This window comes from Rattus norvegicus, chromosome 7 (genome assembly GCF_021556685.1).
Source record: "Rattus norvegicus strain SHRSP/BbbUtx chromosome 7, alternate assembly SHRSP_T2T, whole genome shotgun sequence".
In the NCBI taxonomy this organism is placed as follows: domain Eukaryota; kingdom Metazoa; phylum Chordata; class Mammalia; order Rodentia; family Muridae; genus Rattus; species Rattus norvegicus.
The window spans coordinates 65,278,898-65,296,035 of record NC_141540.1 but is presented as its reverse complement, the minus strand read 5'-3'; the positions used below and the strand labels follow the sequence as shown (position 1 = coordinate 65,296,035).

Sequence of the window (17,138 nt, the reverse complement as noted above, 5' to 3'; positions counted from 1 at the left end):
GTCTGGGTCATGGTGTAGACCTTAGATTCTTTTTTTTTTTTTCTTTTTTTTTGGAGCTGGGGACCGAACCCAGGGCCTTGTGCTTGCTAGGCAAGCGCTCTACCACTGAGCAAAATCCCCAACCCCTGCCTTAGATTCTTAAGCAGTTAGCAGTTTGCATTCTCACTGGTAGTTATGAGAATTCAAATGTCTCCAAATAGTGTGTGTTTGCATGTGTATGTACATGTGTGTGAATATGGTGTATGTGTGTGGTATATTTATACTTATGTGTATGTGCATGCATGTTTGTATGGTGCCTGTGTGAATATGGTGTATGTATATGGCATACATGAACATGTGTGTTTATATGTATCTGATGTATTCATATAGTATATGTTTACATGTGCGTACATGTGCATATGGTGTCTTTGAGTGAATAGAGAACATATGAATGGTATATATGTACCCATGTGTGTTATGTGTGTGTGTGCAAGTTGTGGTATCTAAGTGTGAATATGGTGTATGTGTGTGGTATATATTATGTATGTGTATATCTGGTATATGTGTATACTGTATGTGTGTGTATGTGCATGTGTATATAGTATCTGTGTGTGAAGATGATATATGTATATGGTACATGTGTACCTGTGTGTGCGTGCATTGTGGAGGTATATGCATCTGTTTGAGCATGAAGGAGAACTTTTGAGTGTTCTGCTCAATCCCTCAGCTTTAATCTTGAGTCAGGGTCTCTCAGCGACCCAGGAACTGGGCGGATAGCCAGTGATCTCCAGTGAGCCTTCTGTTGTCTTCTCACACTGGGGTTACAGATATGCATGACTATATCTGCCTTTTTACACAGGCTCTGGGGATTTGATCTCATCTTGTCTGGCTTGTGCAGCAAAGGATCTTACTCTGAGCTTTCTCTTCAGTTCGTGTTCTCTCTCTCTCTCTCCCTCCCTCCCTCCCCCCCTTTTATAGGTCTTTGGAGAAATATCTATTCCTATCTTTGGACTTTTATATTAGGGTTAATATCAAAATCTGAGAGTTCCTTATATATTCTACACAGAGCCCTTTAAAATAATATGGCCTGCATTTTTCTCTCATTCTGTAAGGTTTTACGTTGAAGGGCATATTTTAATTCCAGTGATGTCTCTTGTCAGATATTGTTGCTTGCGATTTTCATGTTATGGCCAACAAATTATGGCCTGTCCAGAGATTTTTCTAAGCACTTAATAGTTTTTTTTTAAATTCATGTCTAGATTTTAGATAAACTTTCAGTTAGCCCTTGCGTAAACTGAGGAGTCCCGTGTCATCTTTCGCACATGGCTCTCCAACTGTTTGAGTCTGTCTTTTGAGGATTGTCCTTTCCCCCATTGAATTGTCTCCAAACCCATGTCACAACTCACTGGCGTGTGTGAGTGTGTGTTTGTGTCTTCTCGGTTGTATCCCACAAGTTGGCAGTGTGGCTTCATGCCGACTCCATTACTGTGGACTGTGGTACTAGACAACCTGAAGTCAACCCCAAGCCCCTCTACCTTTGCTGATTGTTATCAAGATTGTTTTAGTTGTCCTGGGTCCCGCAGGTTTTGATGTAGTTTCTTTTTGAGACACAGCCTCACTATTGAGCCCTGGTTGGCCTGGAACTTGCTACAGAGACAAGGCTGGCCTCCATGTCAAGATAGATCGTTTTTCCTCTGCCTCAGGGGTACTAGTATTAAAATCAAAACCTGGGTTCCCTGCATTTCTGTATGAATTTTAGCTTCCAGGGCTGTTGTTGTTGTTGCTGTTGTTGTTGTTGTTTCAAGAAGCCGGTTGGGCATTTGATGGCGCTTGTACCTTACGGACAATTTTATGTTTGTGGATCTCCCTCATTTCAATTCTGACTCTTAGGACCTCCAAGGATGCTCTGCCATTTATATCAGCACCCTTTTGGTAGTTTCAGAGCACTATGTCTTTTATTTTTTTAAAAGATTTATTCATTTATTATATATATATAAGTACACTGTAGCTGTCCTCAGACACACCAGAAGAGGGCATTGGATCTCTTTACAGATGGTTGTGAGCCACCACGTGGTTGCTGGGAATTGAACTCATGACCTCTGGAAGAACAGTCGGGTGCTCTTAACAGCTGAGCCATCTCTCCAACCCCAGAGCACTATGTCTTATAGCTGTCGATTTATGTAGTTCTTTTAAACTAGGTTTGTTTTTTAACATTATATTCTTCTTGATATTATTAAGTGGAGATTGTCTTTGTGTTTGCTTTGTCTCTGACCAGATGAGCATGCACATGGACATGAGGACGAGGCCTGAGGTCAACCTTGGCTGCCAGCCTCTCCAGCAGTGCGATCACAAGCATAGGATTCTATGCTGGCTTTAAAACAAACACCCAGTTGTTTTCATGCTTGTGTGACAAGTATTTATGTTGCCTCCTCAGCCCTTGTCTTAATTTTTGGCTGGCCCCTTCTTACGCTAAAGAAGCAAGTGGCTTTCGTATGTTGATCCTGCCGAACTGGTTGATATTGGTAGGTTTTTGGTGGCTTGCTCAGGATTTTCTGTATAAGACTGACTCATCGGCAAGCAGACATGACTTTAATTCTTTCTTTCCAGTCCAATGCATGCTATGTTGTTCTCTTGCCTCACTGACCTGGCTGAACCTCTGAGTACACTGTCGTAGAGAAGGGACGAAAATGTGCTTCTTTGCTGGGTTCTGGATGTCAAGGCGTATTAGTTGGTTTTCTAATGTACCATGAAGCAGTGACCTTATGAAGAGAGAGTTCATTTTGATTCCTGGTTCTGAAGTCTCTAACTCTGGTGAGGGTAGTTCATCATGGTGGACGTGTATAGACGTGCAGACTGCTCCCTGCATGAACACCTGGCTCATGGCCCCAGGGTCCTCTCTAAGAGCATGAGCATGCAGCTAGTCACTGGAAGACATCCCGAAAGGCCTTGCATCCTAAAGGTCCACAGCACTGGAGGACTACCCTGGAGATCAAGCCTTTAATACACGGGCCTTGTGCAAGGGAGAGAGTATTCACATCTAAATAGCGTTGGAGGAAGAACTAAGTCTTTTTCCAACGTGTTGGTGGTGGTGGGCTTTTGGTGTCATGCTTTTTACCCAAGACCTAGTTTGTTGCCAGTTTGTACGTTTTCACCATGAAGAGAATTTTGTCATTTTTCCCCCCGTTTCTATTGTAGTGTCAATGTAGTTTTAGCCTTCGTTATACTGAAGCGGGAGATGACGCTGGTTTTAGTTTTATACTGATTTTAGTTTTTTGGGATGTTAAACCAACTTCACATCCCTGAAATAGTCTTCCAGGCCATAGCTATCTGCTGCTGGTTTAGTCGGTGCTGCTTCCCTTTGCAGGGTCTTGCTGAGGATGTGGTATCTACGGTCACAGGGATGGGAGTCTGTGTGTAGTCTCCTTTGGTTTTGACATCAGGGTCTACTGGTCACACAGAACAAGTTGACTGGTTTCCACTCTCTTCTCCTTTGTAAAGAATTGATGCTTATTCTTCCTGAAATGTTTGCCGCACTGCACATCCTGGCCTCTCTGGAGGGCCACAATCACTGTCTGACGTGGAAGCCGGCCACTGTATTTGAAAACTGAGATGTTCAGATTCTCCTTTCATTGTGTTTTCAACGGCCATTTTGTACCGATTGCTTCTGCCTGATCTTAGTCTTTTCTATCGATTGCTTCTGCCTGGTCTTAGTCTTTCATATGACATCACTTCTCATTTGTCTGAACTTACGTGATTGGCTTTCACTACACTTCCTTTCCTTGATCTCTGTCTCACAGAACTTAGTGCAATCAAAATAGGAACAACTGTTTGGGTTTTGCCAAAAACAAAACAAAACAAAACAAAAACAAAACAAACAAACAAACAAACAAAAAAAACAAAAAAAAAAACAAAGAAGGAGCTTCAGTTGGGGCCGTGTACCTGCCAGGTGTTTATAATATGACACTGTGCACACTGGATATAACCATGTAAAAATGAATGTGAGCTCACAAAGCCTTACTGAGACTACTGATGCCGATTTTGAAAGGTAACCTTTAGAGTTGACCTTTAATCATTAACCTAAGTGTGCCTCAAGGAACGCGTGTCATATCTCCCTAAGGGCAGATGGTGCACCCTTGAGTTGGGAACCACCTTTGTCCCCTAAGGTGAATGTGGCATTGGATTTGACTGGGTTGCTGTGTGTGAGTTCTCCGGCCTCTCTTGCATATTTAAAGGCGTGTTCTGTAGTCTCTTTGCTGTACTGACCTTCAAGTGGGGAAGCTGGCTTCCGGGAGGTGAGTCCCACGCCACCCTATGAGTACTGGAGCTCCTGTGCCACCCCACACCTGACCTGAAGCGCATTCTCATGCCTCCAGAGCGGTTTTCAAGTTGATGGGACACTTTCTTCCTTTGGGAAGCTGTGGAGATAGACTCTGAGTAGCACTCAGGCCAGACACTGAATCACACTCAATGCACCAAACATGCAGGTCACTTTTTTTTTTTTATTTTGGCTTTTTAAAATCACCATTTATTCCATTTGGTAGAGGGTTTTTTTTTTTCAATACAAATATTTGCAACAATTTCGAATTCCCCAAAACCATACATAGACGATAAATACCATGCTATTAAAGTATTAAATTTGTACAAAAATACTTTACAGTTTAATACTTGTTTGTTACAAACAAAAATACATATTTAAGTGACTCATGATTTTTTTTTCTTAACATGATTCTGTTCTATACTTTCTTTGCCCTGGCGGTTCTGAAATGTGTCTGAAATTATATATTTCTTTGCACAAAAAAGAAAGATGAATCATTTCCCTTAAACAAAGGACACAGTGTTTCGATGTTTTGCCTGTGCAGTTAGTTGTATTAGTGACCAAAATGAACATGTTTGGGAAAGAATTGTTTTGACATTCTACCATCAATATACAGATCTAGTTATTTTTCTTTAAATATCTACCAAATAACAGTTATTAGTGTAGCTATTCAAAATATCTGAACAAATGAAAACAGTTGCCCACGGACATTTAAAGCAACTGTCACAGTTTATTGCTTTGGGGGACAGTGATTGGCAATGAGCTTTGTGAAAATGTATTTACAAGTTAAGCAAGTGGCGTGACTCAGAACAAAATCGTCGTCGTCCTTAAGTCATTGTGCTGTGCACCCCTCGGTGTAGCAGTCTGCAGACTTCTGAGCTGCATGAGTTCTGTTTGCCTACCCAGAAAGTGAATCTCATTTCATTAGACTCTTCACTCCTTAAATTCTTAGTCTTGGATTTTAAAAATAGGATCATATCACTAATGCTCAGTGTTACTACACACTCTAATTCATTACCAGAGATTTTTTTCAGCTATTAAAAAAAAAAAAAAGAATGTGTCCTTAAGGGAAAAAAAAAACAGGTCACAAGACATATCCTGTTTGATCATCTGTTGCATAGGGAATAGCATACATCTTAGTTAAAATCATTCCTATATTTGGGCGAAACATTTACCACCACCTATTATGGTCTCCAACGTGCACTGTTGCTGAAATATTTTAAGAAAACCTAATGTTATACCTGTGCCCCTCCCACCGCGGCAGGCCTAGCCATTCACCCATCCTAGCTCCCCTAGCAGGGCCAGCTATGTGTAAATCCATATTGATCGTGTTCTTACACTAATGACGTTATAGTAAGAAACTTATTCCATTCAGGAAATTACCATAGAGAATATTTTCAAAGGGATGTTTCTCTCTGTAAAAAGTGACAGTAAGGTGAATTGTAAAAAGTTTCCTCTGATCTTGATTGGGGTGGGGGAAGGGGTGGGCTGCCTTCCTCTTTATTGTCTACCGATGGGGCCTCCCCACCCCCGGCAGAGAAGGACCCGCCAGTTAACAGAGTGGTCATCCTAAAAGAAACCTCTTCTAGTTGGGAAGGGATGAGAACATGAGCTATGAGGGAGATTTAAAAGACCCCTGTGCTTGCATTAATGCCACGTGATTCTCTGTGCTTCAGCTGTCACAGAAATCTTAAAGGGTTGTTCTGTTCTGTTCTGTTCTGTTCTGTTCTGTTCTGTTCTGTTCTGTTCTGTTTTGTTTTAGCACCATGTAGATATCGTCTTTCGTCCTGCTTTATAAAAGTAATGCTATAATGTGTTAGTGGGTTCTCGTGTCTCTAGGTTACCACCGTGGCTGGGCTGCTGGAAGAAAGCGCTGTTCTGTTCGCTCCAGTCACTGGGCAGAGCCGGCTGTTCTATCGACTTCTGGGAGGCCAGCGGGTTTCTGCTAATAACCAGGTCCAGCTTGTTACCGGATTCGGCTATGAGGGGCACCACCAGGCAGCAGTCGAAGTCTCTCGTTCGGACGTGGTTAACCTGCCAGGCCAAGAAGATCCGTTTTCAATGACCGTTGCAGCCACCGCTCCCAAACCCAGAGGCAAGTGGCTTAGTTCTGAAGGTGGGCCGTGTCGAGGGGTCCCCTCCCCCTCAGTTGGGTCACCCAGGGACAAGGCTATTGGTTCACTACCCTCTGCAACTGCCCATGGGGAGCCGAAGAGCAAGACACCATCCATCCTCCTGTCCCCACAGGAAGGCCATCTCTCCCAAAGTCTCCTACTGCCGGATGTTACGCTGGTTTACACTGGTAGAAAGGAAAGCGTAGGGTGGTGAATTGCTTTGCTTTTGACCAGCAGTGGGTAGGCGTTTCCCGAGGATGTGGTTCCAGGTAGTTTGGCTACCGTGATGCCGAGCTCCCTCAGTTAAAGATGAACCCATCTCAATTTATGCATAGTTTCGGCACTCCTCTTTAATCCTCTTTTAACCCTGGATATTGGAGCTAGTGTGGGGGGTGGAGGTCGCACATGCTAGACTAACACTCTATGGAGCTGTCTATATTCCTAGCCCAAGAGCAAAACTTGTTAAAATCCCTTGCATTCAACTCTCAGTCCTGACTTCCCATCCTACCCACTACCTCCCAAGTCCCTGTTCGGAGGACAAGTGTTGGTCACTTAGACCCAGTTTCAACTCCAGGAGCTGTAGAGTCCTCAGCCTTCTTGGCTGTCAGCAGTCTACTGCTCTGGACTCCTGCCTGCCTGCCCCTTGGGCCTCCATTGATGTAATGAATGGTGGCACGGTGTCAGTGGCCCTGGCCTGAGAACACCTGGCCTGTGTCTTGAACTGGTGGCTACAGAAACACACTTAGAGGAGTGCTTGCCTTTTCTCTGGCTGCTTCCTGTTTACCCTGCTCCTTTGATGGACCACTCAGACATTTGCCCTCAGACATTAAATCTCCTGGTAAGAATTGCCAGCTGCCACCTAATCTCTCTTCCTTACTCTTCATTCCTGTCTGTGTGACTAGGGCACTGCCCTGCTGGCTCATGATGCTTTCCTTGTCCAAGATCGTAAGTGTGCAACATCAAACTGTTACAGAAGTGTGTGTTACACTTGCACTTTCTGTCTGAAGACTCAAGGACCTCCCCCCTGCCCCCATCCCCCACCCCAGGCCTGGCTTCCTTCCCAAGGTTGTGGGGAGAACTGAGGCATGGACCATAGGCAGCATAAACTGGACAAGAGCCACCGGCACCTCTTCCATAAATGCGTGTCCCACCGTAGGGCCCCCATTATCGAGACAACTGGGAGAACTCATCTTTAAACTGTTCTCTAGGTCAAAGGCCTGACCCCCTATTGCTGCCCATTAACCCACATTTGTTGGCTACTCAGGTATGAGAAGCCCAATTAATTAATTCTAGTTCTAGAAGCTGGGGCCCCAGATCTTGTTTCTCATGACATACTCTGCTTGCTTTGATCCTCACTGCAGTGGTTCTCAACCCGTGAGTCATAACCCTTTTGGGGGTCAGTGGATTCTTTCTTAAGGATTTCCTAAGAGCACCATAAAGCTCAGATGTTGACTTACTATTCATTAAGTAGCAAAGTTACAGTTATGAAGAAGCAGTGGAAATGATTTTATAGTTGGGGTCACCACAGCCTGAGGAGCTGAATTAAAGGGTTGTAGTATTAGAAAGGTTAAGAGCCACTGGTCTGCAGTTTCCCATTGTCCTTCCATGCTTCCTAATGCTCAAAATTCCCTTTGTGGTTCTCTTCCACTTCTGACTAGAAGCTCATCATGGGTAATTTTATCTAACTGCCATCTTCCAGAAATCTTTAGCCCTGGATGGAATATCATGTCTAAGCAAAGGTCTAACTTATAAATTATGTCCCATTGCGATGTGCTGAAGTTATGGAGGATTGGATGGGTCCAAAACAGGCAGCTTTAACCACCACCACCCTCTGCTCTCTCCTGTGAACACCTGCTTCCTCATGGTGTCCCTGTTCATCCAAAATAATACTGCTTTTCTTTGTGGTGTGTGTGTGTGTGTGTGTGTGTGTGTGTGTGTGTGTGTGTGTGTGAGAGAGAGAGAGAGAGAGAGAGAGAGAGAGAGAGAAAGAATGTGTGAGTATGTGTGTGAGTATGTGTATGTGTGTGTAAGTGTGTGTGTATGTGTGTGAGAGAAAAATGCGTGAATGCTTGAGTGTGTGTGTGTGAGAGAGAGAATGTGTGAGTGTGTGTGTGAGAGAATGTATGAGTGTGTGTGTGTGAGAGGGAGAGATCATGTGTGTGTGTGTGAGAGAGAGAGAGGAGATAGTGTGTGAGAGAAAATGTGTGAGAATGTATGTGTGTGAGAAAAGGAGAGAGAGAATGTGTGAGAGTAGTGTGTGTGAGAGAGAAAGAATGTGTGAGAGTGTATGTGAGTGTGTGTGTATGTGTGTGAGAGAGAATGTGGGTGTTGTGAGAGAGAATGTGTGTATGTGTATGTGAGAAAGAATATATGTGTGAGTGTGTGTGAGAGAGAAAGAATGTGAGAGTGTGAGTGTGTGCTTATGTGTGAGAGAGAATGTGAGTGTATGTAAGAGAGAATGTGTGAGTGTGTGAGTGTATGTGTGTGTGAGTGAATATGTGAGTGTGTGTGAAAGAGAGAATGTGTAAGAGTGTGTATGAGTGTGTGAGTATGTGTGTGAGAGAGAATGTGTGAGTGTGTGAGTATGTGTGTGAGAGAGAATGTGTGTGTGTGTGTGAGAAAGAATGTATGTGTGTATATGTATGAGTGTGTGTTGTGAGCACATGTTCATGTGTTTGTTTATAGGCAGGCACACATGCACATGTGTGAGCGTGGCCATGCAGCTCAGAAGTGGATGTCTGTATCTTCCTGGATTTTCTTAATGTCTTTGCGACGGGGTCTGTTTGTCAACTCTGAAGCCCAGCAGTCTGGCCCGGGCTGGTCAGTAGGTTCCATGACCACACAGGCTGGTCAGTAGACTCCAGGGCTGTGTGTAGGCTGATGTTTGAGGAAGGAACATTCAAATGGAAAACACAGTGTTGAGCCCAGTGTCAGGACATCGAGGGAGCTGAAATACAATTCTTTTTTTTTTTGGTTCTTTTTTTCGGAGCTGGGGACCGAACCCAGGGCCTTGTGCTTCCTAGGTAAGCGCTCTACCACTGAGCTAAATCCCCAGCCCCTGAAATACAATTCTTTATCCAGCTGTTCACCGCTGCCCCATAGTTTGAGGACAGGAGAGTAAGGGGTAAAACAAAGGGTCTAACTGTGCAGGAGAACTTGGAGGAAGTTGCTGCTTGTAGGTCAGGGGCAAGGATTCAGAACTCCTCTGAGGCCTTACCTGTAAGAGCCTGTCATAAGGCTTCAAGCCTCCAAGATCACCTGGCCCAGCTGGGCGGATATTTTTGACATACACCCCTTTCTCCAGCAGGCCATCTGCCACACTGAACCCAAAGTCCTCCATGCCAGAGTCTTTGTATAAGGTCACCTGGAAAGTGTGACAATGTGAAAATTAGCTGAGTGGGAACCTCTTGCTGCTGAAGTTTCTCGGAAGAAGGAGCTTCACAAACTAATTTCATAGTCACATGGCGGATTTGCAATGTCAGCATTAGTCAATTTCTGCCAACCAACCCTGTTGCTTTGCCCATACCCCAAGAACATGCTTGGAATCTGTAAAGTCTGATCCTGAGCTGACAAAGGAAGAGAAGAGTTATGTCTTCATTTTTTTGGGGGGGGGGTTATTGTACCTCTTCCTTTAAAAAAAAAGTATGTGCAAAGTGTAGTGCGTATGCGCGTACATGTTTGGTGTGCACAGGTGTGTAGGCCAGAGGACAATGTCAGATACTTTGATACCCTGTTCTAATATCACTTTCAGCCTTATTCTCCTGAGACAGGGTCTCTCATGAGCCCTGGAGCTTGCTATGTTTCAGCAAGGCTGACTGGCTGGCCAGCAAGCTCTATTGATTCCCTTGTCTCAAGTCAACCCTTATGCCTTCCTGTTCCCTAACCAATACTGGGGTTCCAAGCCTGTAACCCCACACCTGGGTGCTGGAGATCTGAACTCAGGTTCTCATGATTGTACAGCAAGTATCTTTAACCCCTCCCTCCTTCCCTCCCTCCCTCACCTCCCCAGACTCATGACCTCCTTCTTTCAAATTATGGTCATCAGGTATAGGACATAGAAGGCAGGTTGTCTAATATCTCCCTGGAGTAGCCTCCAGGTTTAAGAGAAGCCAGGAGTTGCTAATATATTGAATAATAATCCTTTTCTGCCTCCCACCAACCTGGTGCTCTGCTAAATACCTTATTGCCCATCCCTTCTCTTCCTCTGAACCAGAGCCTTGAATTGGAGTATGGCTGAGACACCCCATAGAGCCTCAACTAAACACCTTCGAAAACACCTCTAAGTATTCCTATTACAAACATTACTTGAGGACTCGGCCTCGCTGTTTCTGCATCACTTGCCCAACGGTTTTAGCAGCTCAAGGTGTCTACCATCCCATGGTACAGTTGACACCCAGCACCTGAGAGCAGCTTTCCCAATAGCTTCCCACAGCCTCACTTCTCCATCTGGTCACCTGCAAGAGGCAGTCTGAAGTACAAAGAGCAAACTATGTAAACATAGCATGTGTGCACTGACCAAACGTTTCCTGGACCCCTTAGCGTGTTCTACATATTGGTCTGAGCCCTGGAATAGGACTGGACTACAGAACTGAGAGTCAGACGGCCACGGAATACACACTGAATTCTCTCATTCAGCACTTCACAGTCACGTGTGCTATGAGGTGGATGCTGTTTTTATTAAGGTTTATTGGATGCCCTCCAAAAAAACTGTCCACACTTCAACAAGGATTTGGGCTTACTTCACAAACTAATCACACACACACACACACACACACACACACACACACACACACTCACACAGACACACACACACGTTCCTGTCAAATAGTAGAAATAAACAAGCCCCTCAGAGCTATACACGGCAAGCAAGACAGCCTGACCTTTTATAACAGGTTTAGATTTTTATATCCAGTTATTTGAGTGAAGAGAGGTATAGACTACTGAAGGAAATACAAGAGTGGTCAGTTTGGGAATTTTCTTTCACTGGATAGAAATGTAAAAAAAAAACCAAGCTTCCTGGGTCAATACTATGTATCAGTCAGCTCTGCCGGTCTGGCAATTTTAGAGGAAAGGAAACTTAGTATTATGCAGGGTAAGCAGTCTGCCCAATGACACAAAGATCAGAAGTGGTGGGACCAGGTCTATCAGAATTCAGACACCCAGTGTGTAACTAGCATACTCTATCAGCAGCCAAAATGCTTATTCTGATGCTACAGTGAAGGCATTTATATTTGTTTGAATTTTTACTTTTACTTTTTTTATTTTCAAGATTTATTTATTTTAATGAATACAAGTAAGCTGTCTTCATGCACACCAGGAGAGGGCATCAGATCCCATTACAGATGGTTGTGAGTCACCATGTGGTTGCTGGGATTTGAACTCAAGACCTCTGGAAGAACAGTCAGTGCTGAGCCATCCTTTTTGCAGTTGTCTTCTTGTTCACTGATAGCTCACAATTCTAACCAAGCTCCTGTTGCATGGTAGCATCTTGTGCTGAACAGAAAGGGCTCCTTCTGATATAACTCAAGAATAGCTAACTCCTCATGCTGTGGCTGAGGATGTATGTGAGAAATGCAAGGGATTGACTGGGTTCAAAGGACCGCCCTCCAGGGCTCTGCAGGAAGCCTGCCCACTGCCAGTGTGGCTGGACAGGAAAGGTGCTCACTGGTGACACTATGTGGCCCTGACTACAGAACACACCTTTGCTACTGAAGCCAGCTGCAACCTCCTGGTAACTGATGACCTTGGGTTTTGGACTGTGGAGGCGCTAACCGAAGGGACACAGTCAACAGAAGCTGGACGTCATCCTTATAACGTCTGAGAGACTTGAAGTTTCAACAGGGAACAAGATGCTATGGTCCCTACTAAGTGTGTGGTGTGTGTGTGTGTGTGTGTGTGTGTGTGTGTGTGTGTGTGTGTGTGTAGCAGGACATTTAGACTTTAGACAGAAGCTCAAAGAGGGGCAGAGACTTACCCAAGGTCAAAGAGAAACCAAACGGAGAACTCCTTCAAAGCAAGAGCACTGACTGCAAGGCTCTGACTTCTTGACTATATACCGCTTTATTTAATGTAAATTTCTTTAAAATGCTTGTGAGGCTGGGTGGGTGTAGCTGAGTACTTAGGCTGCCCAAGGTCCTAAGGTCCATCCCAACACTGCCAAATCCAAAAACCCTCCCCTGCAAATCTAAACAAACAAACTAAAAAATATTTAGGACTTTTTGTAATTGTGTTTTTGCCCCAGGCCATAACATGGGTGATATTTGCACTCATTTATTAGAGAAAACTAGCTTTTTTCTAAAGTTTCATTTTGTTTTATGTGCATGAGTACTTTGCATGTTTGAATGAATGGGCATCATGTGAGTCCCTGGTGTCTGCGGAAGCATAAAAAGAGTGTAAGACACCTAGGAACTGCAGTTATAGATGGTTGTGAGCTGCTGTGTGGGTGCGGGGAATTGAACTTGGATCCTATGGAAGAGCCTTGAGTGCTCTTACCCAGTAAGCCACCTCCTCAAGCCCTGGGAGAACAGCTTTTAAAATAGTAAAGTATCAGTTCACATTTGGGCAGTCATGCTGGTGACACTTTGTGGGCATGACAAAATGGATTTGCAAAAGCCCACAGGCCTCAACTCTACACAGGCAACTGAGGAGAGCTGGGGTGGCGAGAGGTGGCCTTCCCCAGGGAAGAGTACAGCAATTGGCTGCCCATGAAAGCACACACCAGTAACATTATATAGAGAGTAGGTTATATTTAAGAATATATACACTGGGTGGTGATGGTACATGCCTTTAGTCAAGGTACTTGGGAAACTGAGGCTAGCATAATATCTGTGAGTTTGAGGCCACCCTGATGTACAGAGTGAACTCCAGGACAGCTAGGGCTACACATAGAAACCTTGTGTCAAAACCAACCAACCAACCAACCAACCAACCAATCAACCAACCAAAAACCAACCAACCAACCACCAACTAACCAACCAACCCACCAACCAACCAAAAACCAACCAACCAACAACTAACCAACCAACCACCAACTAACCAACTCACCAACCAACCAACTCGCCAACCAACCAACCAACCACCTACTAACCAACCAACCAACCAATTCACCAACCAACCAACCACCAACTAACCAACCAACCAACCACCAACCAACCAACCAACCAACCAACCACCAACTAACCAACCAACCAACCAACCACCAACCAACCAACCAACCAACCACCAACAACCAACCAACCAATTAACCAACCAACTAACCAACCAATTAACCAACCAACCAACCAAAAACCAAATAAAATAAAAACCAACAGGGATATCTATAGCTATATATATCCATCTTCTCTCTCTATCTGCATGAAATAACAATGAATGAGGCCATGAATTTGAAGGAGAATGGAGAGGGTTTGGAGGGAGGACAGAGAAGGGAGAAATGTTATTCTATCGCAATAATAAAAACACCATGACGTGTCTTGTAAGGTAAAGATGCCAGAGAATGGCCGCTACTGTCACAAGCTACATTGACTTCAGTCGCTTTCTTTTCTAATTCTTTGGGATAGTATTTTTAGACAAACACCAGACTTTGGTATCTGTCTCTAAAGAGCCGATTGTTTTCTTCTGAACTGACAGTTCTCAAGTAAAGACGCGGCTAACGAGCGTTGGGAAGAATGTGCGCCATCACCAGTCTCTGGCGATGCAAGCTAAAAGCAGGATGAGACATAGCACCCTGTTAGAAAGGTCATCATCACTGAAGATGGAAAGAAAATGATGTCAGGGATGTGCAGAAAAGGGGCTCCCACTGCACATTGCTGGGGGTAAGGAAATCACTTCAGCCACTGTAGCTATCACTAGGAAAGCTCCTCAGAAGGTAGAAGTAGAGCTCTGTGTTGGGGGATGGTTTTGTGCGCTGTGTATTCAGATGCTGATTGCTATGGTTGTGGTCGGAACATTGGCGTTGTCATGGTATCTGGAGCATCTCCTATCTCAATGATGTAAAATTTCTTTCCGTCACCTGGTTGGTTAATAAAGAGCTGATTCAGCCTATAGCTGGGCAAAAGAGAAGAGGGCAGGACTTCTGATTCCAATCAGGGAATCCCAAGCGAAAAGAGAGGCAGAGAAGAGATGAAGAGGATAAGGACCAGGAGGATTCACCACAGTCAGGTCATCAGGGGAGTCATGAGGAGACATAGGGGAAGAAATCAGATCACAGGTAAAGGACCACATGGGTGGGAGGTAGTAGCCATAGAGCGTTAGAATAGATGAGGATCTGCCCAGCACAGTGCCTGTAGCTTGTTAATACATTTACTAGGTCTCCATGTCATATATTTGAGAATTAAAGTGGGCTAGAGACATAGAAATGCCCTATTGTACTTGGGAGCAAAAAAGGGTAAAGAAGCCACCCCTGGTCTTGCGTCTATGACTCAGTTACTCTACAGTCCTAATGCTAATGAAATTATCGTATAAAATACGCACAGCGTCATGTTTATTCTAGTACAACAGCTGAGGTGTAAAATCAGCAATCAGTCACCAATGCATAAATGAACAAACAACAGACAGTGCCAATGACTTCCCGAGTTCCGTGGAGAGGCTACAGCAATGCATTGCACATTTCAAAAGAATTGGAAGAGTCCGAAGGTTCCCCTCACACAGAAATAATGTTGAGGAGAGAGCAATGCTTAATTATCTTGATTTGATCATCACACGTTGAATATGTTTTTCAAATTGTTGTAACAGTACCGCCAGAAGCATGCAAGTAGCATGTGTCAATTACTACAAATAAAAACTATACCTGCTATAGGAAACTAGATGGAGCACACATAGGACAGAAACATCTGGTTTTATAGCGACCCTGTTATTAATTCACTGATACAATTGGCCTTTATTACTTGTTTTCCAGTGCTGTACCTAGTTTATAATTTCCCTCATTGTCTCAAAAAGCTTTTTTAATACGTGTGTGTGTGTGTGTGTGTGTGTGTGTGTGTGTGTGTGTGTATGCACATGCTTCTCTGTGTGACTGTGAATGTGATATAACTCAGGGCATAAGCACAGGTCAGAGGACTACATTGGTTGCTAGCTCTTATCTACCTGGTCCAACCTTGTTTCTGACCTGGATTGATGCTGTGTTTATCAGGATACCTGATCCATGAGCTTCCAGGGAGCCTCCTTTCTGCTACCCACCTACCGGTAGGAACAGGAGGATTAACATACTTGGCTTTAGATTTGAACTCAGGTCCTCACATTTGCATGGCCACTGAGCTATCTTTCTCAGTCCAGTAAAGCTTATTAGATCATCAGGATCTCATGAAGGGCTGTTCACTACCTCTGGGTTGGGCTCTTTATTTCCTCTTGTCTGGGGCACATGCCCACCCCTGTTCCCTAGTGCTACAGTAGCCCCCTAATTCAGGAAGGGACTTCATTCCAAGATCCTGTGGATGCCTGAAACCACACAGGGAGAGCATCAAATGCTATCCACAAGCACACAGATACCCTCACGATTGATCTGATATGATGGTTGATTTGTATTATAAATTATAGACAATTGTCTTAGGGTTTACTGCTGTGAGCAGACACCATGACCCAGGCAACTCTTATAAGGACAGCATTTAATTGAGGTTGGCTTACAGATTCAGAGGTTCAGTCCATTATTGTTGAGGCAGGAGCATGGCAGCATCCAGGCAGGCATGGTACAGGCAGAGCTGAGAGTTCTACATCTTCATCTGAGGCTGCTAGTGGAAGACTGGCTCCCAGGCAGCTAGGATGAGGGTCTTAAAGCCCACAGTGACACACCTAGTCCAACAAGGCCACACCTCCAAATAGTGCCACTCCCTGGGTCAAGCATATGCAAACCATCGCAACCGTGATTGAGGGAATCCAAGACAGGAACTGAAGGCAGGGGCCTGGAGCCTGGCACCAAAGCAGAGAGCAAGGCAAAACTCTGCTACTATCTTGCTCCCAGGCTCCTGTCCAGCTCCCTTTTTTATGTAGCGCAGGCCCCTCCCACATCAATGATCAATGGAGAAAATGTACCACAGGCACATCCACAGGTCAATCCGATGGGGGCAATTTCTCAGTGCTCTCTTTTGTGTGCTAAGTTACTGATCAAGATCAGCCACCAGAGATGACTACTTAGTCACTAACGGGCAAGACGAGTTTGGGGTCTGAATACGCTGGGAAATGGGAGAACCCACATCTCAAGTGGGAGGGTGTGAGATGTCCTCATGCTGCTGAGTAGGGCGCAAACTTAACAATCTGAAGAATGCTCTCTCTTTTGGGGGGGGGGTTCCATTTAAGACCTTCGAACTACAGTAGGCCAAAGGCAACCGAAACTACAACTATGCAGTTCAGGGATGGGGAGGCCATGAACTGCGTCGCTGAGGTGGCACCCTCTAGCCTGTAGAACAGTCTTCTATTTCAACATCTCATTAAATGGCAGTTAGTTCTGGTGTCTGGTGAAGTCAGGGTAGGTGGGGAGCTTCCTATGACATCACACAGCCCCATCATGTCCAGTCTCATAGTTCACCGACAGACAGCTGCCTCTGAATCATTAATTCCATCGAGGTTGCAAAGAATAACCTTCTCCTGGTCCTGCCACTCTTCTTATTAGCTCGAATTACTTTGTAAGAACCGAATTTGTTCTTCAATTAGCATTGTCTGATTAACGCAGTTGGTACACGAAAGGAAGAATGAATGCTAATTCAATTTCGGAACAGAAAATTACTTGGTCCTGTGGAGCG

At 44.5% G+C, this 17,138-nt stretch overlaps 1 protein-coding gene across 17 annotated transcripts in view; it reads right to left on the bottom strand.

Moving 5' to 3' along the window:
• Positions 1–17,138, bottom strand: part of Grip1 (glutamate receptor interacting protein 1) — a 657,804-nt gene that overhangs the window by 4,361 nt on the left and 636,305 nt on the right. For 11 of the 17 annotated variants that reach the window (XM_087559245.1, XM_087559244.1, XM_087559249.1 and 8 more), the window contains 2 exons: positions 9,626–9,772; positions 4,459–6,328 (listed from right to left, as the gene is read on the bottom strand). In XM_087559245.1, the coding sequence (XP_087415371.1) occupies positions 6,101–6,328; positions 9,626–9,772 (375 nt within the window). In that variant the 3' untranslated portion in view covers positions 4,459–6,100. Of the gene's footprint in view, positions 1–4,458; positions 6,329–9,625; positions 9,773–17,138 lie in introns of those variants that run through there. The other 6 variants (XM_087559246.1, XM_087559243.1, XM_087559254.1 and 3 more) reach the window with 2 other exon arrangements.